Source organism: Chanodichthys erythropterus, chromosome 19 (genome assembly GCF_024489055.1).
Source record: "Chanodichthys erythropterus isolate Z2021 chromosome 19, ASM2448905v1, whole genome shotgun sequence".
Lineage (NCBI taxonomy): Eukaryota > Metazoa > Chordata > Actinopteri > Cypriniformes > Xenocyprididae > Chanodichthys > Chanodichthys erythropterus.
In genome coordinates this window covers 4,309,978-4,333,689 of record NC_090239.1, presented here as the reverse complement: position 1 = coordinate 4,333,689, position 23,712 = coordinate 4,309,978, and the positions used below count along the sequence as shown (strand labels likewise).

Below are 23,712 nucleotides of genomic sequence, written 5' to 3'. Positions count from 1 at the left end.
CTGTATTCGTGTTCAGTTTTGTCAGTTCGGAACCTTGTTATACTCAAACCGGAGATTAAGAGCTTCAATATGAAACACACACAGTTAATTACCAAACTGCTGCCCAGACCCAGCTGGTTCTGTATTTGTTTCTTTGTTTGAAAGTCAGTATTGAAAAGCAAACAGCAACACTGCCCTTGGCATTTGGTCAGACATATGGGCAGATGGTATCACACTGTATACGCTGCGATAAACAGTCACAGTAAATCAGTTCACAGTAGTTTGGAGACTTCACGTCCCTGTCCTCATCTCATCTTCCTCAGACGCATTCTGTTCTCCTTGTCCCGCTTCTTCAGTGTGCTGATGAACTGGGTGAAAAACAGTTCCTGGTCTTTCCTCTTCAGAACCTGCTTGAATCGAGGATCTTTTCCGTACTTGTCCGAAAATTCTTTAAACGTTGACCTACAAAAGAGAACATCAAAATGAGATCCTTGACAGTCGTCAGATGTTTTATGTCATCAGTGTGATGGTCCATAATTGTTCGGCTGTATGAGGTCTGATTGCTGTGGTTTTCATGGCTAGACTTTGAAAGCCTTCTCATTGAGGAGATCGTGCAGCCGTGAGTCTCAAGTCTGGAGAAGAGCTGAAAACACATGAACCTGCACAATATCACAAGGAAACCACTCATTTTGATGCATTTGCTTCTGAAATCTTTAATTAAAAAAAATTGTGCTAGAGATCTAGTGGTTGTCAGTGTGTTCTGGGTGCTTACTAGCGCATTTCAAGTCGATTTCTATGATTTGGCAAGGGTTTTCTAAGCACATACTGTAGCTATGCAGTTGCCAGTGTGTTCTAGATAATAACTTGATGATTTCTAGATAATTGCTATGGTACTGTTATTGTTTTCTAAGCAGACAATTACAAACACGATTCCAAAAAAGTTGGGACACCGTACAAATTGTGAATAAAAACAAAATGTGATGATGTGGAAGTTTCAAATTTCAATATTTTATTCAGAATACAACATACATGGCATATCAAATGTTTAAACTGAGAAAATGTATCATTTTAAGGGAAAAATAAGTTGATTTTAAATTTCATGGCATCAACACATCTCAAAAAAGTTGGGACAAGGCCATGTTTACACTGTGTAGCATCCCCTCTTCTTTTTATAACAGTCTGCAAACGTCTGGGGACTGAGGAGACAAGTTGCTCAAGTTTAGGAATAGGAATGTTGTCCCATTCTTGTCTAATACAGGCTTCTAGTTGCTCAACTGTCTTTGGTCTTCTTTGTCGCATCTTCCTCTTTATGATGCGCCAAATGTTTTCTATGGGTGAAAGATCTGGACTTCAGCCTGGCCATTTCAGTACCCGGATCCTTCTTCTACGCATCCATGATGTTGTAATTGATGCAGTATGTGGTCTGGCATTGTCATATTGGAAAATGCAAGGTCTTCCCTGAAAGAGACGACATCTGGATGGGAGCATATGTTGTTCTAGAACTTGGATATACCTTTCAGCATTGATGGTGCCTTTCCAGATGTGTAAGCTGCCCATGCCACACGCACTCATGCAACCCCATACCATCAGAGATGCAGGCTTCTGAACTGAGTGCTGATAACAACTTGGGTTGTCTTTGTCCTCTTTAGTCCGGATGACATGGTGTCCCAGTTTTCCAAAAAGAACTTCACATTTTGATTTGTCTGACCACAGAAAAGTTTTCCACTTTGCCACAGTCCATTTTAAATGAGCCTTGGCCCAGAGAAAACGCCTGCGCTTCTGGATCATGTTTAGATATGGTTTCTTTTTTGACCTATAGAGTTTTAGCCGGCAACGGCGAATGGCATGGTGGATTGTGTTCACCGACAAGTATTCCTGAGCCCATGTTGTGATTTCTATTACAGTAGCATTCCTGTATGTGATGCAGTGCCGTCTAAGGGCCCGAAGATCACGGGAATCCAGTATGGTTTTCCGGCTCTTTTTATACCCAATCATGTTGCCAATTGACCTAATAAGTTGCAAATTGGTCCTCCAGTTGTTCCTTATATGTACATTTAACTTTTCTGGCCTCTTATTGCTACCTGTCCCAACTTTTTTGGAATGTGTAGCTCTCATGAAATCCAAAATGAGCCAATATTTGGCATGACATTTCAAAATGTCTCACTTTCAACATCTGATATGTTATATATATTCTATTGTGAATAAAATATAAGTTTATGAGATTTGTAAATTATTGCATTCCTATTTTATTCACAATTTGTACAGTGTCCCAACTTTTTTGGAATCAAGCACATCCCAATCAATACAGTTGCACCCTATGCTAAGGTGTTCTGGGTCGTTGGTTAAATGTCACTGAGAACTGTGTGAGAACTTGCAATGAAAGCATGCTGAGGAAATGTTTAATGCAAACATATACATAGATCTATTTTTCCTCCAGTGCAGACACACCAAATTCTAGGTATGTGATGTTCACATATATCTTTGAACATGATTTATTTCCAGGTATAACTGTGTAGTCTACGTGTGTCTTTGACACTCATGTATATAGTTAACCATATTCTAAATAAACTACAAACAAAAACTGATATATGTCTTTTGTCATTGCATTTTTTCTTAGTTCACTCAGTCACATTCCTCACTGAATGGCTAATTATGCAGCTCATTAGGGGCAGGGTCTTAATCTCCTCAGGTGTGAATCACAACATTGTTCACGAAGATTCACACTTCCTTACATATGTCCTTCCTAAACAAAAGGTGTCTTAGAGATTTAAAATCAATGCATTGTTTTATATGACTGAGTAAGCAGGATGATTTTTACATCATTGTGAAGCAAAAACTCTATACTAAAATATACAGTTGGCAAAAGTCTTGTGAAAAAAATATTTAGCATGTGTTTTGAGGCCTTATTTCAGTGACTTTTTTTTTCAAAAACCATGTATATATGTAATTCTCTCAAATACAAACTAACATACTTGTTGCTCACATATTATTGTAGCCTAGTTTCTGCTGAATACAGTGTAATGAGACTTTTGTCATTAATATGTTTATAAACAACTGAAAAAAGCAAAAATGTCAGGGCATGTCAAAACTACTACAGGTCCCCAAATCAGCCTCAGACCCCAGAGGGTTAAAGGGTTAGTTCACCCAAAAATAAAAATTCTGTCATTAATTACTCACCCTCATGTCATCCCACACACGTAAGACCTTCATTCATCTTCGGAACACAAATTAAGATATTTTTGATGAACTCGTCTGACTCATCCATAGACAGCAAATTAACCACCAATTGCAAGGTACAGAAAGGTACTAAATACATCGTTAAAACAGTCCACGTAACTGCAGTGGTTCAACCTTAATTTTATGAAGCGACGAGAATACTATGCAAAAAGTAATTAAATTGCTGTGGACGAGTCATATACCTCTAGGATTTCATCAAAATTATCTTAATTTGTGTTCCGAAGATGAACAAAGGTCTTTCGGGTGTGGAACGACATGAGTGTGAGTACTTAATGACAGAAATTTCATTTTTGTCTGAACTAACCCTTTAATTATTTAAGACGATCTCTTCTTAAAAACATATTGTTTTGCTTCAAGGACAGGAACTGTTAGTGTGTTAATATTATTGCTTTGATTCACATCTCTTCCATTCCTTTCACTATAAATCAATCAGGCAAAGAATAGAGTAAAAGCGAAAGGCAGTCTCTGTTCAACCTGCAGAGAGACAAACTTCAAGCCAAGAGCTAATCCCTGTGGCGTGTTTGAATTCACTTCTGTCAAAGACCTTTAATAAAAAACAAGGTTATAATCAAATACACAAACTTAAAAAAAAAAAAAAAAAAAAAGGACAAACTGCAAAGACCATCAGATATTAACACCTTTGCTGAATGAATAATCCACTCTAGAGATGGTTTTTATTAATGCATCAGCAAAAGCAGTCACACTTATTTCATCTCATATACTGTATAAGCTCACCTGGTTGTGATTTTTGACTCCTCCAGCAGTTTTCTGTATTCTTCTTTCGCTTGCTGTAGTTTGCATTTTTTCTCTCTGTGCTCCTCTTTCATTCTTGCTTTGACAAACTGATCATAAATCTGTGGGCAAAAATAAGTAAAAATATATATAGTAAATATTTTAAAATGTAAAGATAAATTTAATGTTTATTTATGCTACAGGGCTGTTGAATGCATGAATCTGATTGGTTGACAAACGTTCTAAGGTCTGCAGTTATTTTCTGGGAAATGCACAGCTAAAGTATTTCCAGACTTCATATCACTTCGCCAAATGATTTCAGTTATTTCAAAAGGTCCTTACAGCCTATAACAGCAAAAGAACCAAATCCCACAACAACATACAGTAAATTAGGACAAAAACATCAAATTATTTCCATGTTTTTTTTGCCAGAAAATTAAATTTTATTCCATACAGAAAGCACATTCTTTTTTCTCCCACTCAAATGCACACACTTACAGTACGGACACACACTCAGACAAAAACTGTGTTGTCAGCACTGCTCTGACAATTTTATCAGTTTAGCAACTTAAATTCTACATGACGTTTCTCACTAGCAAAGTAATAATGGCACTGTTTTTGAAGCAGATAAACTTAAAGTTTCTCTATTAGTATAAACCCTGATGCCGAACACTGTTGAGTGTCGCACAGACTAATTAATATTACAAGCCCGATTCCAAAAAAGTTGGGACACTGTACAAATTGTGAATAAAAAAGGAATGCAATAATTTACAAATCTCATAAACTTATATTTTATTCACAATAGAATATAGATAACATATCAAATGTTGAAAGTGAGACATTTTGAAATGTCATGCCAAATATTGGCTCATTTTGGATTTCATGAGAGCTACACATTTCAAAAAAGTTGGGACAGGTAGCAATAATAGGCCGGAAAAGTTAAATGTACATATAAGGAACAGCTGGAGGACTAATTTGCAACTTATTAGGTCAATTGGCAACATGATTGGGTATAAAAAGAGCTGGAAAACCATACTGGATGCCCGTGATCTTCGGGCCCTTAGACGGCACTGCATCACATACAGGAATGATACTGTAATGGAAATCACAACATGGGCTCAGGAATACTTCCAGAAAACATTGTCGGTGAACAAAATCCACCATGCCATTCGCTGTTGCCGGCTAAAACTCTATAGGTAAAAAAAAAAGCCATATCTAAACATGATCCAGAAGCGCAGGCGTTTTCTCTGGGCCAATGCTCATTTAAAATGGACTGTGGCAAAGTGGAAAACTGTTCTGTGGTCCGACGAATCAAAATTCGAAGTTCTTTTTGGAAAACTGGGACACCATGTCATCTGGACTAAAGAGGACAAGGACAACCCAAGTTGTTATCAGCGCTCAGTTCAGAAGCCTGCATCTCTGATGGTATGGGGTTGCATGAGTGCGTGTGGCATGGGCAGCCTACACATCTGGAAAGGCACCATCAATGCTGAAAGGTATATCCAAGTTCTAGAACAACATATGCTCCCATCCAGACGTTGTCTCTTTCAGGGAAGACCTTGCATTTTCCAACATGACAATGCCAGACCACATACTGCATCAATTACAACATCATGACTGCGTAGAAGTAGGATCCGGGTACTGAAATGGCCAGACTGAAGTTCAGATCTTTCAGCCATAGAAAACATTTGGCGCATCATAAAGAGGAAGATGCGACAAAGAAGACCAAAGACAGTTGAGCAACTAGAAGCCTGTATTAGACAAGAATGGGACAACATTCCTATTCCTAAACTTGAGCAACTTGTCTCCTCAGTCCCCAGACGTTTGCAGACTGTTATAAAAAGAAGATGGGATGCCACACAGTGGTAAACATGGCCTTGTCCCAACTTTTTTGAGATGTGTTGATGCCATGAAATTTAAAATCAACTTATTTTTTCCCTTAAAATGATACATTTTCTCAGTTTAAACATTTGATATGTCATCAATGTTGTATTCTGAATAAAATATTGAAATTTGAAACTTCCACATCATTGCTGTTTTTATTCACAATTTGTACAGTGTCTCAACTCAATTATACACTCAAGTAATTACACACTCAAGTAATTCACATACTTTTTGGAATTAGCAACGGAGGCTTGGGATGAGACGTGTAAGAAATTAGTCCTACACACAAGAGGTTTTTAGGAACAAAAACCTGAAAAAATGACTTAAAATACAGCATTTGAACAATGTCTTGAGGTAACCATATAAGTGGAAAAATTGAGTCTGTATGGTTGAATTATTAGAAAATAATGCACATCCACTAATGCGCATCCACTTCATGTCGTGTACACATTTCCACCTTGTTGTGCATTGTTTTCTAATAATTAAACAGCTCGTTGTCAAATGTTCCTTACATAATATATAGTGCAAATCATTTTTAATATACACCGATCAGGCATAACATTATGACCACTGACAGGTGAAGTGAATAGCACTGATTATCTCTTCATCACGGCACCTGTTAGTGGGTGGGATATATTAGGCAGCAAGTGAACCTTTTGTCCTCAAAGTTGATGTGTTAGAAGCAGGAAAAATGGGCAAGGATAAGGATTTGAGTGAGTTTGACAAGAGTCAAATTGTGATGGCTAGATGACTGGGTCAGAGCATCTCCAAAACTGCAGCTCTTGTGGGGTGTTCCCGGTCTGCAGTGGTCAGTATCTATCAAAAGTGCTCCAAGGAAAGAACAGTGGTGAACCGGTGACAGGGTCATGGGCAGCCAAAGCTCACTGATGCATGTGAGGTGCAAAGGCTGGCCCGTGTGTTCCAATCCAACAGACGAACTACTGTAGCTCAAATTGCTCAAGAAGTTAATGCTGGTTCTGATAGAAAGGTGTCAGAATGCACAGAGCATCACAGTTTGTTGTGTATGGGGTTGCATAGCCGCAGACCAGTCAGGGTGCCAATGCTGACTCCTGTCCACCGCCGCAAGCGCCAACAGTGGCATCAGAACTAGACCATGGAGTGATGCTTTAGGCAATGTTCTGCTGGGAAACCTTGGGTCTTGCCATCCATGTGGATGTTACTTTGACACATACCACCTACCTAAGCATTGTTGCAGACCATGTACACCCTTTCATGGAAACGGTATTCTCTGGTGGCTGTGTCCTCTTTCAGCAGAATAATGCACCCTGCCACAAAGCAAAAATGGTTCAGGAATGGTTTGCGGAGCACAACAATGAGTTTGAGGTGTTGACTTGGCCTCCAAATTCCCCAGATCTCAATCCAGTCGAGCATCTGTGGGATGTGCTGGACAAACAAGTCCACCTCGCAACTTACAGGACTTAAAGGATCTGCTGCTAATATCTTGGTGCAGATACCACAGCACACTTTCAGGGGTCTAGTGGAGTCCATGCCTCGACGAGTAAGGGCTGTTTTGGTAGCAAAACGGGGACCAACACAATATTAGCAAGGTGGTCATAATCCTCAATAATGTAATAGAGTTTATACAGTTGATGGCATTACCACCCACTATTAGTACTTTAAAACCACTATGATGGTACTGTACGCCTGTGGAATTGTAGAGGTAATGAGGTTTGAAGTTTATTAATGTATGAGGTTGATTGAGGCTGATGTGAAATCTTTGTGTCATACCTGTTTACGTTCCTCTGGACTCAGCAACAGGTACCGTGGATCAAATACAATTTTGTGCAGCTCTTTCTCCCAGGTGGAGAATGCAGACACCTGTTCAAGATACGCAGGATGAATGATGCTCACACAGAACAAACGCATGTCAGTTACCCACTTCATTACAAACTGCTCCATCTGTAATATTTTCATGGCCCACTGAATTTTCACTTTTGGGTGAACTATTGGATTAACCTTTATCTATTTTATTCCTTTAAGGCTAAAGTTTCATTATTGTCCCAGAATTAATGAATTTCTCACCCCTCTTTCCAGAAGCATGTCTCTGAAATGGCTGATCCGCAGCTCCAGTGGTAATGATCCATTTTTCCCTTCATCACACTCAACAGGATGGTCCAGTCTTTAAAGCGATGGAGACAAAATACAATAGCTTTTAATATCTCAGGAGATAATATCCAATAGACTGCACTGATTCTGCCCAAACTTTTATGATATGCACACATGGCTGATTAGAAGAAAAAGTGTTTACCAAAGACTTATCAATGTATAACTCACTCAAATATCCTCTAAAAGTTTTGGAGTAAATATTGTGTAAATTAAATATTCATGTCACTTCAGCATTTCTGCCTCTTTTGCTATCATTAAATGTTATCATACACTGCAAAGTTCGGAAATCTTTTGATCTGAAATGCTTACGATCAAATGTTTGAATTTTTATTAAACAAACATAGATTGTGCTTACATGTGATTTTTTTTTTTAAATGTTTTTTTCAAAACTAAATGTAACTTTTTTCATTGGACATTAAAAAAATAATATCAGTCAACCAATAAACTGTACAACAACAACAAAAATGTAATTCAGCTTTAAACTTATGTTTAAATGTTGTTAAACTCATTTTTTTTTAAATCTTGCCTAGATGAATCGTGTATGACTTTGGTTTTGAAATTGGTTAAATTATTTTGATGAGTTTAAGTAATGGAAAAACATGTTGTCATGAAATATCGTTCATATCATTTTTTACAAATCACAGGAAACCTCTCCAAAAACTAGTTCAAACGGTTGTCGAAAATTAAATACTCAGTGTAAACAAAATCTCTTCTTGAAATGTTAAGTTGTAAGGTTTTGTTTTTGTCTCTACGCAGACATTTGGGCACACTTCAAACACCCAACTGTTCAATTTAAATCATCACCAAGAGAGACAGATTGAGAAATTCGCATCAAGCTGTGAGTGCAGATGTTGCCCAGCAAAATCAAAGACTTCCTGTTGAGCTGCGATTATTAAGGTGAGTGACATACAACACATCTGACACGAGATCCTCTTCGTCAATTAAAGCAAGCTCAGGATAGATCTCTTGTCATATTTTACATGGCTCGACCCAACTTACTTGTAGCGCTTGGTCTTTGAACTACGTTCCTCTTCATCGTCGTCATCATCATCGTCAGCAGAATTTGAGTCGTCGTCTGTTGATTGAAAAAATCAAGCTTTAGAAGTATAGAATTAGAAGTATATAAGCTTTAGAAGTATTTAAGTATATAATTTGGATTTAACATAACGGTGAACAGATTATCGAAAGAAACAGTGACAAATTAGTAAAAAAATAAGTTGATATAGTTTTATTTATGGACACAAAACCAGCTGTTTGAGATTTTGTACTGATTTACCTGGATAATGCCAGGTTGTTGATCTGAAAAGTACAATGAGAACTAATTTACTCGAACGAACATGTTTAAATTGTAGACGCCAAATAGATTAAGGTCATCAATATAGATAATCTCCATGAAACGCCAATAAAGCTAAATCAATAAAGATGAAAAGCCTTCTGGGAAATCAAACCAACCGTATAATAACTTCCAGACAAGATCCAGACTAATTCAATATTTGCAGAGCCGCTTCACTGGATTACTGCTTTTAGGTAATCCATGAGAACACCAGTTCTGCAGTTTGGTGTGTGTATTAAACTTTTGCTTGAGCATCATTATCCCACTGAGGATTAAACTTTCAGTCAAGTTCATCCCTTTACACAGACTGTGCTCCTGTATTTCATATAATAAAGTCATGAGTTACACTTCACTGATTCAGCAACTTAATCTGAACCCAAATGAGTCTTACCTTGAGGCTACAGTAGGACTTGCCAACATGATCTCATTAGTATTTGCAAGTGCTGTACTCTACCATTCAAAAGTCTGGCATCAGTAATATTATTTATTTATTTATTTATTTGTTTGTTTATTTATTTATTGGGGGGGGGGGGATATTCGAATGATATCTGAAGGATCATGTGACACTGAATACTGGAGTAATGATGCTGAAAATTCAGCTTTGATCACAGGAATAAATTACAATTTAACATATATTCAATTAGAAAACAGTGATTTTAAATTGTAATAATATTTCACATTTTTTGGTAATGTAGAGTATAGATATAAGTGCAGTTCCAGTTCTCACGTACGTTTACTTACATTTGGATACACACTGAAACAAACAATATCAACATCCTGAAAGCATCTAAAATGTAAACATTTTCAGATGAATCACGCATCACATTTTTAACACAATATATTCCATAACAGTTTCTATATGTGTTGTTTCTAAAGATGATGATGTTTCAATTATATTTCATGCTTGCTGATAATTATATTCAGTCATATAAACAGTTCAAATGAGATATCTTTGTTTGTGCCATCTGGATTTCAATTATAAATACATTTACCATTAAATAGGTCAGAAGACACACTGCCAGCATACTAATTTGAACACTATCTATCCTAAATTGTATCTAAAATTGGACTTAATGTGTCCCAAATCATGTTAGATATGTCGGAATAGTCTTGCTATTTCTGTCCAGAATCATTGAGACTCACCTTTCTTGCGTTTATGTGGCGGGTCCTCGATGATTCGATTGAGGTCTCCGCGGTCTTTCAGATCCACTGGTTTCTCCCATACTGACAAATGCATGGTGGGATTGAAGAAGAACACCCTGTCATCGCCTGTCCACACCACACACCTAGAGAAAAGAGAGATGTTGTCATGTACTCACTCACACACACACACACACACACACACACACACACACACACACACACACACACACACACACACACACACAAACATAGAAACACAACCTTTTTTCATTTTTTTTTTTTTTTTTTTTTTTTTTTTTTTTTTTTCTCACTAAGAAATGCCAATGAAGAAAAACACCCCCATCATGACCAAAGCAACCCAGAGAGAGAGATGATTCTGGGTCACACATGACAGCTGAGATGGGAAGAATTTCACCCTTTGATTCAGATTTCTGGTGTATTTTTGTCTTCACCAACTTTTTTTTTTTTTTTTCCACAATCATCCTTTATCAATTTCACAAGATTTTTTTATTTTTTTATTTATTTATTTTTTTTTACATGGCTAAAAATCCACAATATGTCCAGAATCAAGTATCTACAAGCCTATTATACATTTTAGATTACAGTCATAAATCCAAAAGTGACCAATTTTTCAGACGTTCCGCACTAGATATTCATACCTTACAGTGATAATTTTAGACCCATTTCAGGCCTCATTCAGGGCATGTCGGATAAAGTATTCATGGATTCTGCAGTAGTCTGTGAGGTAATTTGATACAACCTCATGCCAACCATGACAAACCAATCCTGACATTTCATTTTGCTACCCTATCGCATCAGGGAGATCAGCAGTGCCTTCCTGTACCATAAAACTGACCCAGTGATATTAAAAAAATCTTTGAAATGGAGCATCCGCTCTGCTCATATGCAGTTATTCATAGTGCAAACATATGGTTGGCGCTAGTCACATGCTTCATTTGTCCTTCCTTGCAAGGATTCTTGAATTTTTAAATCATGTCCATGCAACATCCATACAAAACAATAACTACAAAATTAAATTTAGAGACCAATTTTATTCTACCCAAAAAGACCATTTTATTGCTCAGAGGTTGATGTGTTTAATATTTTTCCCATGCTAAAATAGTTCTGTTCCAGCTTACTATGCAGAACAACTATAATCTATTTCTAGGTCAATTCTTAAAAAAGCAAAACACTGTGACTCTGTGCCACTATCCAGCTTTATTGGAGCAATAAATCTCAAAGTTTATCCTAAACTAAAAAAGACACAAATGATACATTGATTAATTGTGCTCTTCATTTGATTCTTAATGGGTTAGTTCCTCGAAATTCTGTCATTAATACTCATCCTCATGTCGTTCTACACCCGTAAGACCGGAACACAAAGTAAGATATTTTTCACACACATGCGTCGTGCTGCTCACGTGAACAGCATCGGTCAATACTGAGCCAGCAACTACGTAAGGATAATGACAGGGAAGAGAAGAGATTGTTGAATAAAGTCATTATTTTTGTTTTGTTTTGCACACAAAAAGTATTCTCGTCTCTTCATAAAATTAAGGTTGAACCACTGCAGTCAAGTCGACTATTTTAACAATGTCTTTAATTCCTTTCTTGACCTTGAAAGTGTTGATTATACTGCTGTCTACGGACGAGTCATATTCCTCTCGGATTTCATCAAAAATATCTTAATTTATATTCCAATGATGAATGAAGGTCTTAAGTAACTGTTTTTCCCAGGCCAATGAACGATAATTGACATCCAATCAGAATCCACCCTGCTTTAAAGAGCATTTACAGCAGCAGACGATAAACTCCAGCCCCCCTTTTAATAAACAGAATGTTATGTGCATTGGTGTGGACGCTAATATAGTTACTGTCATTGTTCTTGGTGTGAACGAGCCTTTAAAATCCCAAGATTGATCATTTATTCATACCAATGTTTCCTGCATAGCTTATCATTGGTGACAGACCCTGCTGCTGAATTTACAGTCCAAAGCAAAAGATGTCATATAAAAAGACAATGTAAAAACACATTTTCACCGAGTTGTCCTCATGTGCCACGCAGAACATCAACAAACAGCAGGAACAGTCTGATTCGCAAACAAATGACTATTATGAACCGGTACTTCTGAGTTCAAAAACACAGGCTGCATCCGAAATTGAAAACTTTCTTGAGTTGGTACTTTTTTTTTTTTTTAGAATAAGCACCATAAGTAGTGCCACTTATTTAGAAGAGGTACCTACTTTGCAACCACTAGAAAAGTATGTTCTATATAGTAGGAATATAATCCAGGGGCCGTATTCACAAAACATTTGATCTTACCACCTAAATTGCAGTAAAAGTTCTTAGCAAAGAGTTTCCTCTTAAAGGTGCCCTAGAACTTATTTTTAAAAGATTAAATATAAGTCTAAGGTGTCCCCTGAATGTGTCTGTGAAGTTTCAGCTCATAATACCCCATAGATTTTTTTTTAAATTCATTTTTTTAACTGCCTTTTGGGGCATCATTAACTATGCACTGATATATAGGTTGCGCCCCCTTTAATTCTCATGCTCCCACTCCCCCCCGAGCTCGCGCTTGCCTTGAACAGCATAAACACAGTTTACACAGCTAATATAACCCTCAAAATGGATCTTTACAATATGTTTGTCAAGTATAGTATTTATTTGGATGTATTACATTTGATTCTGAATGAGTTCAGCTAATTGTCAGCCTCTTACATGTCTGCATCTCGAGAGATCGCAGAATTCAAGCAACAAATTATGTTTTATAAACAAAGTTCAGGAGGAGCACATTCAAACGGTCTATCCAATCAGCTCCAGAGGAGGCATATACACAGCCGACTCACCTGTTGCTTCGACAGTTTTCTGCATCCCTCCACCACCCAGACTCTCACTCTTGGCCGGTTCCTATTCCCAGTCAGGGATATACTCTTTGGGCTAAATTCTGAGCTCAGAGCCCTCGATCCCCTCAGTCAGCACGCCAAATATGCTTATTTTACTCTTTTACTCAATTCGATCATTTGTAAGTGTGAACTCGTGAAAACAAGTTTTGAAAATAAAACTTTTGAAAAAAAAAAAAGTTTTTTTTTTTTTTTTGGTTCTTTTTATTATGATAAGACAGTGAGTAGACAGGAAGCGAAGTGGGAGAGAGAAAGTGGGGACGGGATCGGGAAAGGCCACAAGCCGGAACTCAAACTCAGATCACACAAGCTGCCCAGCGCAGACGTTAGGATATTATTTACTTGACCGCAATGTTTTATTCTCCATTATTCAATGCATTTTGTCTGTACATAAATTAACCTTTATGTTATGTCATCACAGATTAAAATCTCAATGGTGTACAGTGTCCTTGGGTGGACTGCTGAGGCGGATCACCAGCAACAGCCATTTTAGGATTGTTTGTGATTTGGTCTTAGTGACTTAGGAGTCCTCTTGACTACTCCTAACTTTTCACAGATTTAGGAGCTAGTTTTAACAATAAAATGCTTTGTGAAATACTCTTAGACTTAGAACGGATATACCCATTATTTTCTCCTAAATCTGCAAGTTAGGAGCTACTTTTAAGATTCTTAATATGTTTTATGAATACGGCCCCAGATGTACTACATTCGCCATGTTGTCATTTTCATGTGACCTACCAGTAAAGTGTCCATCATATACACACTTCAGAATCCTGCCGGAAATAGTACGTCATCCAGGTACTTTTTGCAGTAGGTATATAGTATATAGCAGCCATACAGCAACCAGTAGGCTACAATTTTTGTGAACCAAACACTTATGAACCTGGGGCCGTATTGACAAAATATAAAATATTTTATCTTACCACTAAGAGTTCTCCTAAATAGCAGAAAACGTTCTTAACTAAGAGTTTCCTCTTAAAACCTATTCACAAAGCTGCTGAGACAAACTTTTACAAAGTTATAGACTGAAGTCTTAAGCGAAGAGTAAGGGTGGGGCTGACCTCGTTGCTATGGACTATGCACACAGTGATTGGCTGATGGGGGAGGAGTCAGTGATTTAATCAGAAATATTGTAGAATGAGGTGTCATGTTTCCATATTAAAATAAAGGTTTTAAAATACAAATGTGGCCCTATTCAAATATATTTTTTTTAATAAAAATGTTGCCATAGTTAAAATAAAATGTTGCCATATTGTTGCCATAAAGGTTTTAAAATGTAGGCTAAGTGTCACTAATTAAACTAGTATGTACAGTTAATTGTCCACCCCTTGGATGAAGAATTCAAGCGACAAATTATGGTTTATAAACAAAGTTTTGGAGTTTTTTTACTCTATTCAATCATTTGTAAGTGTGAACTCATAATAACCACTGCCACAGGTAATCAGACTATATTTGTTTATTTGTTAAAGATTTATTTTTGCCGTCTCATCATAGATTAAAATCTATAAATCAAAATGTATTGCATTTATGAAGAAAAGGTTCAGCACCCAAGGCTCTATACTGCTGTTCTTACTTAGAGTTTTTGTCTTGTTTCTAGTCAAAATATCTTAACGTTCTTAAATCAAGAAGCATTTTCTTGACAAGTAAAAATTATTTTCTTGTTTTCAGGAAAAATAAGTCAAAATTAAGTAAGTTTTTCCTTAAAACAGGCAAAATAATCTGCCAATGGGGTAAGCAAAATAGTCTTATTTCAAACCAAGTATAAGCTATATAATCTTGTTTTCAGTTTGCACTAAGATTATTTTGCTTAATTTTGATTTATTTTTCCTGAAAACAAGAAAATAATTTGTACTATGCTAATTTGTAAAATGCTTCTTGATTTAAGAACTTATTATTATTTTGACTTGAAACAAGACAAAAATTCTAAGTAAGAACAGCATTTTTTGCAGTGTATCGCTATTGCCTCAATGGTGTTCAGTGTCTTTGGGTGGATTAGGACTGTTTGTGATTTGCTCTTAGTGATTTAGGAGTCCTCTTGACTACTCCTAATGTTTCACAGATTTAGGAGCTAGTTTTAGTGCTAAAATGCTTTGTTAAATTCTCTTAGAGCAAAAATTTAGGACTCCTAAAATTAGGACTGACACTCATTATTTTTAAGAGTTTCTACTAAATCAGCAAGTTAGGAGCCACTTTTAGCCTTAAGATGTTTTGTGAATACGGCCAGAGTGCTTTAATTTACAGAAAGATTTATTTATGTAAACAAAATGATCATTGCCCAAATGAATCAAAATTGAATCAAATCGAAATTGAATTGAGAACTTGTGAATCAGACTCAAATTAGATCAGAAACTCTATATTGACATAGTTTAAAACAATATACATCTTTTCTAGAACTCTAGCAAAAAGCCAGAGAAGCTGGAGACTTAAGCAATAATCTGTTTGCACATTTAATTTCTATCAAGCAGAGACATTTGAGACACAAAAAAGATCTCATTTGATCTTTCCTTTGAGTCTAGACTCAATGGGTTTTTATGTACCATAGGAATCTAATCCACATCTATATCTGGATTATCACACAACAGCTCCAAATCTGCAAAGCTGGTCTCATCAACCACATGTTAAAAGCAAAGATTTACCAGTGAAGCCAGTTCGTGTATGTCAACAAAAGCTGAATGCGATAAGCCATGACGCCTGCTGGGTTTCAAAAATGTCTGTGTGTTTGTTTGCAGGGAAGGAAAGCCCACACTGCTTTGGCAGAGAAAAATGGAAGTCTTGCATAACACATTGTCCTAATGCAGGTTTTTGATTGGATGTCACAGCATCTGTTTAGAGCTGGAAGTTTGCCATGTGCGCTGCTGTATTTTATTCAAGCTTGTATTACTGTCATCAAACAGTTATAGAGCAGCATGCATCATTTAAATGGTGCTAAACCTGCTGACATTTATGACAGAATGAGAGGAGATAAAACAAACATCTTTACATCACTAAGAACAAAATGGCTATTAAAGTATTCCGAAACACAGGAGAAAAACACTGCACTTACAATAGTGGCATTTTAAAGTGCAGGTTGACACAGAGACAATCGCGAGAGAACAATCGACCGGTCATTATCTTGCATGCAGAGAGTCATTTATTATCAATAAAAATGCATCAGATTGATGGTGAATCATATCTGTGCAGACAAAATGGGTAGTTACCATGGTGATCCAGGTATAGGCGTGGATGCCACTGGCCGCTTGTCTTTGGGCAAGCTGTCCTCATCCATACTGACTTTAAAAGGCTCATCCTGGACACAAACACACACACACACAAACAAACAGAAAGGATATACTAGCATGACATAAAGGGCATATGATGTTGTTTGAGTGGCCAAAATTGCCATGTGAGTAATTTTACAGGTTTTAGGATATGATTAGGGCCGAAGGCTGAGAAAGAGGCATGCTTAAAGGGTTAGTTCACCCAAAAATGACAATAATGTAATTTATTACTCACCCTCATGTCGTTCTACACCTGTAAGACCTTTGTTCATCTTCGGTACACAAATTTAGATATTTTTGATGAAATCCGATGGCTCAGTGAGGCCTACAGTACATTGAGAATCACGTGACTTTGGCGCTCTGAACCAGTGATTCGATTCAGAAGTCTTACAAATGGAATCACTGGTTCGGAGCGCCAAAGTCACGTGATTTCAGCAGTTTAGCCGTTTGATAGGAGATCTGAATCACTGATTCGAAACAAAAGATTCGTAAAGCTCAGAGGCAGTGCTTATCACTATCACATATTGTTGAAAAGTCATTATTTAGTTTTTTTGGTGCACAAAAAGTATTCTTGTCACTTTATAATATTGTAGAACCACTGTACTCGCATGAACTGTTTTAAATATGTTTTTAGTACCTTTATGGATCTGGAGAGGTTCGGTGGCTTTGCTCTCAATAGAGGCCTCACTGAGCCATCAGATTTCATCAAAAGTATCTTAATTTGTGTTCCAAAGATGAACGAAGGTCTTACGGGTGTAGAACGACATGAGGGTGAGTAATTTTAATTTTTGGGTGAACTAACCCTTTAAGTCAACAGCAAACAGCATTCACAAGTTATTTTACTGTGTAATGTGACATTTGAGTAAAACAGAACAAAAAAAAATTAAAGATTATTTACAATTGCACCAATCAATCACACACAGAAAATCAATTAATGTGTATTAAGAAAGAAAAATTCATGATTACACGGACTTTAAGAAGTCCATAATTTTTGGTCACATTCTGAATCTATACACTGCAAAGAAATGATGTTCTTCCTCAGTATTTTTGCCTTGTTTTCCAGTACAAATATCTAAACATTCTTAAATCAAGATACATTTACTGGAGAAGCACAATGTCATTAGATAACAAGTCTTGTTTTCTGTAGAAATTGTCAAAATTGAATTGTAAAACACGAAAAAATATCTGCAGTAGTAATATTGATAGTAGTTGAAATGGGTTCTGCAGTCCAAATTTAAAATATTGGAGAGAGTTGTTTGCCCCGCCCCCTCCTCCTCAGACTCAACACTCACTCGGGTTGCCAGATTGAGTACATGCAACAGGAGCGAGCGCAATTGACAATGGAAGGTGAGGAGAATTAATACACACTGTAAACTGATGAGTTGATTTATCCACATTTCAATATGCACCTGTTCATAGAGATTTTTAGATGGATGCCGAGGCTTTTTAGGTCAGGTAGAATCTGCAATCTCTGACCTAGTTTGTTTGCAGGCTTCCATGGTTGCAATGATTTGGCAATCCGGGGTCGCGAAATACTATTGGTTAAATTGGCAGTGGGCGGGATCACACAGATTAAAACAAAAACAGACATTCTGACATGGAACGCACATTTCAAAGTAACTTTTTGGAGAAACAAGAATGTGATCTTCGCATATTTCCTAAACATCTGCAAACATATTATGGTATTTTTATGCTTTACTACAGTCAAAAACTTTGAATTTTTCTGACCCGATTGGCAGATATTTGTTCTTGTTTTAAGTACAAACTCACTTAATTAATATTTTTTTTTACTGGAAAACAAGACAAAAATAATGAGAAAGAATTCTGTTTTATTAAATAATATATTTTAATAAAGGTTTTCCAGCTATGATTTATGTCATCATGGAGGAATCAAATTCATCTAAAAAAGTAATCAATTTCTTTTAAAGAAGAAATCAGTACTTAATCCAGTAACAAGCATACATTTGCAATCCCAGAATGCATCATGTAGAGCTCAGTGAAAACATGCAAATGTAATGTCATTAAATATACTTAATTGAATCAGTACTGCAAGTTATCAATACAATAATCAAAAATCTATTATTTTACCCAATATTTATGTGACTGATTTATTGTTATGCTTATTAGAGTATAATATTTTTTTAACATCACTGTATATGCAGCTTTTTCAAAGTCACTTATGAAATCAAGTCTCATTTCAGTTCATTTGCAGCAGCATTTTGGAACAAAGTGCATGTGTTTTTTCTGATCTTTAATCATGCAAGCAAAGGGAATCACAATTATCTCACCCCAAACATGGGTTACAAGGTTAATAATAAAATATAGTGTTGATTATCAGCCTGATAAATGGTCTAGATGCGTTCAGCCTTGAACATACACTCAGAAAACAACCAATTACCCAGTCCCCGCACGACCGAATCATGCAGATTACTGATTCTCCACATACTGTCGGGCTGCAGTCTTGCACGCTCTTTACGGTCAAATGAATTACCGTTCTGGGGGAATTTCACTAATTAATCTGGCTGAGAAGATTTTAAAAGCCGTCACCTATGGGGACACTGTGGTACAGAGGACTTCAACAAAAGTGATTATTAACTCAATCTTAATTGGACTCCAAATCTGATTCTGCCCACAGTGTGACCTTTTCCACAAATCAGTAAGAAATTCTTTCTTCGTCTAAGACAATCCAAAACAATTTTCATGAGGATCAAGATCTGGCAACAAATGAACCGAATGGCAATTGCAATTATGTTGATGTTTCCTATAATGCTATTTTAAAAATCAAATAGCTAATAAGAGAAAGAAAAAAATTACAAACCTCAGCTTTAGCCTCTGGGTTTGGACCGCGGCGGAGCACTAAGGCGTCTGTGCAGGATGGCTTCTTTAATTCCAGCATCTTATCTGAGGACAGAGATAAATGCTCAATATCCCCCTGTTGCCCCTTTTCAAATCCACATTGTTTTTTTTTTTTGTTTTTTTTTTCAAACAATCAGCACCTCATCAATGGTAAATATAGTTCAAATAAAAAGAGTAAAAGACAATTCCCTCTAAATGGATGTCAGAGATTCTAATTAAACACTCAAATAATCACTTCATCTACTAATCAAATGGTGTAGCATCCAAATTCATCAATGAAATCCCATTATGAAAACACTGCAAATCAGTTTATATTGAGAGCTATATTTCACTGTGTCCTCTATTTTAAGCTGAGCAATCATCAAGGAAAGAGGGGTGCTTTCATTTGCATAAATAAATATAGGTGTTTAATTATAGTTATGATCATATGTGTAAATGACAGTATTTTTCTCTGCTTGATTCCTATTCCTATTCCTCACCACTAGTGAAAATGCTTTTGGTTTTTGTATTTTTATAACTTAATATTAAGCATTTAATTATGAAAATTGATTAGTGACCTATAAAGTATTGATTAGAGAGATTTGGCTATACTTGTGAGGGCAAAATATTCTCACTTATATAGTGAAATATTATGACAACTGACTAAAAAGGCTTATAAATTGTCCAAAACAGGTTTTTTTTTTATTTTTTTTTATTTTATTTTATTTTATTTTATTTTATTTTATTTTATTTTATTTTATTTTATTTTATTTTATTTTATTTTATTTTATTTTATTTTATTTTATTTTATTTTATTCTTGTATATATGGTTTATGAGGACACAAATGTGTATAATAACATGGGTATTACTTCCTGTGTCCTCATAAACCAAATGGCTTAAAAAAACTTGCTAAAGTGTGTTTTTTTTTTTTTTTTTGAAATTCAAAAAAATGCAGTGATGGGTAGGTTTAGGGGTAGGGATAGTGGTAGTGTAGGGGGATATAATATACAGTTTGCACTGTATAAAAACCATTACGTCTATGGAGAATCCCTGTAAACCATATATACAAGTATGTGTGTGTTTGTGTGTGTGTGCGTGTGTGTGTTTAACACTCACTGTCGTGTGTGTGTACTTGAATGGGTGAAATGCAGAGCACAAATTCTGAGTATGGGACACCATACTTGGCTACACATCACATCACGTCACTTTCACTTTCATATGCAGTATACAGTCCAAGCAATTAAATGCTGTTTGCTCTTGATGAATATTGACAGAACACTCCGAAAATCAATAATGTATTAAAAAAATTACAAGCAACATCAAAAAGTTATCAAAAGACATTGCAACCTTCTGAAGAGCAATTGATAAGCATAAATCTTATTACAACAACCACATAACAGCTGGCAGGCAAATCAATAAGAAAACAACACAGTGAGACTGTCAGTAATGGTCATCATTACACTCTACAACTTCAGTCACTTAGTTTGAGTGCGTTCAAACTATCTAAGTCTGCCCCAAAAATAATTTTCACTTTATCTCCATGGAAAGGAATGAAATTATATGTGGCAAGCATAAGGTGGAGTGGAAATCAAATGCGCTGCTTGATCTTTTGTCCTGCATGAAATTAATCTCAAACAGGCTGCATACTGAATTCAGAAGCTTAGGATAAAACAACAAAGAAACGTCAGGGAGAAATAGATCCTGTGGAGAGGTGTGAATGGGGATTGCTAAAGGTTGTCTTCATTCTACATATATTATAATTAATTCTGATGGCATATCAGCATATATTACAAAAAAAAAATATTTGGAAAATGCAATGACAAATGAGATTTGAAAAAGAGAATAATGAATTAAATTTTTAATATTTTCCTCACACAAAGGCATCAAATGACTTTGAAGAATTGAATAAAGTGCATCAGTCATATGGACTTGCCTTTTGTACTTTTTAAGATCTTGACAGTTTAAACCATCATCTACTTTCATTTGATGTAAAACAGCGGCTTGGACATTCATCCTAATATTTCACAGACAAATCTTGGGAGAGTAAATGATGAAATGTTAATATACGGTGGAAATATTCCTTTAAAATATGGATTGTTTTTAGAAGGATCTGTATTAAAGATTAGACATATAAACAACATACATTTAGCATTTAGCAAAATTTTGGGGTCGTAAGAAGTTTTAATGAATGTTTTAATGTTTTAAAGAGTACTCAACAAGGCTGCATTTATTTGATCACAAGTACAGAAATACAGTGATATTTTGAAATATTCTTACAATTTAAGAAAATAACTGTTTTCAAATGTAATATATTATAAAATGTAATTTATTAATGTGAATAAATTACATGATCACTATCAATGTTAAAAATAGTGGTGCTGGTAAATAATTTGTGGAAATGCTCAATTAAAAGGTTTAGTTGACTTCAGAATGAAATCTTCCTGATAATTTACTCACCCCCATGTCATCCAAGATGTTCATGTCTTTCTTTCTTCAGTCGAAATGAAATAAAAAATTGAGGAAAAACCTCAAAAGTCTCCTTATAGGGGACTTCTTTGGGGTTCAACGGGTTGAAGGTCCAAATGTCAGTTTCAGTGCAGCTTCAAAGAGCTCTACATGATCCCAGATGAGGAATAAGGGTCTTATCTAGGGAAACGATCGGTCATTTTATAAGAATTTATATACTTTTTAACCACAAATATTCATCTTAGACGAGCCCCGCGATCCACCACACATTACGTAATCACGTTGGAAAGGTCACATGTGACGTAGATGAAAGTACAAATCCAGTGTCTACAAAGCGAACATGCTAAGACTAAGTCAAACAGCCCATACAAAAAAAAGTAAAACAACGATGTCGGACGGTTTTGAAGTTGGAGTAAAAAATTAGATGGAATTTTTTCACCCTACACGCATTACGCGTGACCTTTCTAACATAATGCGTGGCGGATAGCAGAACAGTGCAAGACGAGCATTTGTGGTTAAAAAGTATATACATTTTTATTTTTTTTAAATGACAGATTGATTGCTAAATAAAACCCTTATTCCTCATGTAGAGCCCTTTGAAGCTGCGTTGAAACTGCAATTTGGACCTTCAACCCGTTGAACCCTGTTGAAGTCCACTATATGGAGAAAAATCCTGGAATGTTTTCCTCAAAAACCTTAATTTTTTTCGACTGAAGAAAGACATGAACATCTTGGATGACATGATGGTGAGTAAATTATCAGGAAATTTGAATTCTGAAGTGAACTTATGCTTTAATTTATCCTTGCTTTTCTTTCAAAAAACACTCTTTTACTTTTGAGCAGTAGTGTGTGTATACAGTTAAAAGTGGCACCAGGGGGACACGGCTAGTAATGGATTTCCTACAAAACAACTAGCACTGACAAATTCCGATTAAACTTGGATGAATCTGTTCTGGCCCCATAGCAACTCTTTGTATTACAACAAGCAACTGCTTTGCAATAAAGGCTGAATAAAGAATCTGTTTGATTTATATCAGTCATCATCGCTCGAAGCGTTGACGGGAAACCTCTCATCCACGCCTACACAAACCATTCATCTGCTTCTTCCATGGCACTCTTCCACTCTGAGGCCTTACGTAGACGGAAGACAATGGAGAAGAATATCTGTGTGGCGACTAGTTGAATCACAAGCTGCTTATGCTGCGATAAACATAAGGTTGCTGTCTAAAACATGCGACACACAGAATGCAGAACTGCACAAACTCACAGTGTAAGAAGTTGTTGGTTGAACATTTCTGGACCTATCAAATATAATCAGTTTTGTTAGCTTGTTCAGAGTCAGATCTATGTTGTTTAAAATACAATAGCCACTTTTCCATGCACCGTCATGCCGAACGGTTCTAAGAACGTTACGCTACGGATCCAGTTGTTTCCACTTGAGCTTGATTCGGCATGGCACAATTACAAACTGTTCTTGTCCCAGAATTCTCAGCAAACTTAATTAGAATTTTCTCATTTTAATATTGCAGAAATTGTACCAATGATAAAACTGTGCTCAATGTTAAGTTTTGTGAAGGATAGCCACAGTAATACTTTAGTTTATGGTCCAATTCTCACTATTAACTAGTTGTTTATTAGCATGCATATTATAAGGATATTGGCTGTTCATTAGTAATTAAAGCAGATATCATTGCCTTCTTCTCCATGACCATATTCTACATCCCATAATCCTACCCAATACTAAAACTTATATACTACCTTACTAACTATTAATTAGCAGTAATTATGAGTTTATTGAGGCAAAAGTCATAGTTAAT

The 23,712-nt window shown here is 36.1% G+C and overlaps 1 protein-coding gene across 1 annotated transcript in view; it reads right to left on the bottom strand.

The window, feature by feature from the left end:
• Positions 1–284: 284 nt before the first annotated feature.
• The window catches only part of tcerg1l (transcription elongation regulator 1 like), a 98,539-nt gene continuing 75,111 nt past the window's right edge, over positions 285–23,712 (bottom strand). Inside the window, exons 6-13 of the mRNA XM_067370210.1 lie at positions 19,412–19,494; positions 16,534–16,622; positions 10,436–10,578; positions 8,959–9,034; positions 7,876–7,972; positions 7,582–7,671; positions 3,952–4,070; positions 285–441 (exon numbers count right to left, since the gene is read on the bottom strand). Of these exons, the coding sequence (XP_067226311.1) occupies positions 285–441; positions 3,952–4,070; positions 7,582–7,671; positions 7,876–7,972; positions 8,959–9,034; positions 10,436–10,578; positions 16,534–16,622; positions 19,412–19,494 (854 nt within the window). The remainder of the gene's footprint in view (positions 442–3,951; positions 4,071–7,581; positions 7,672–7,875; positions 7,973–8,958; positions 9,035–10,435; positions 10,579–16,533; positions 16,623–19,411; positions 19,495–23,712) is intronic.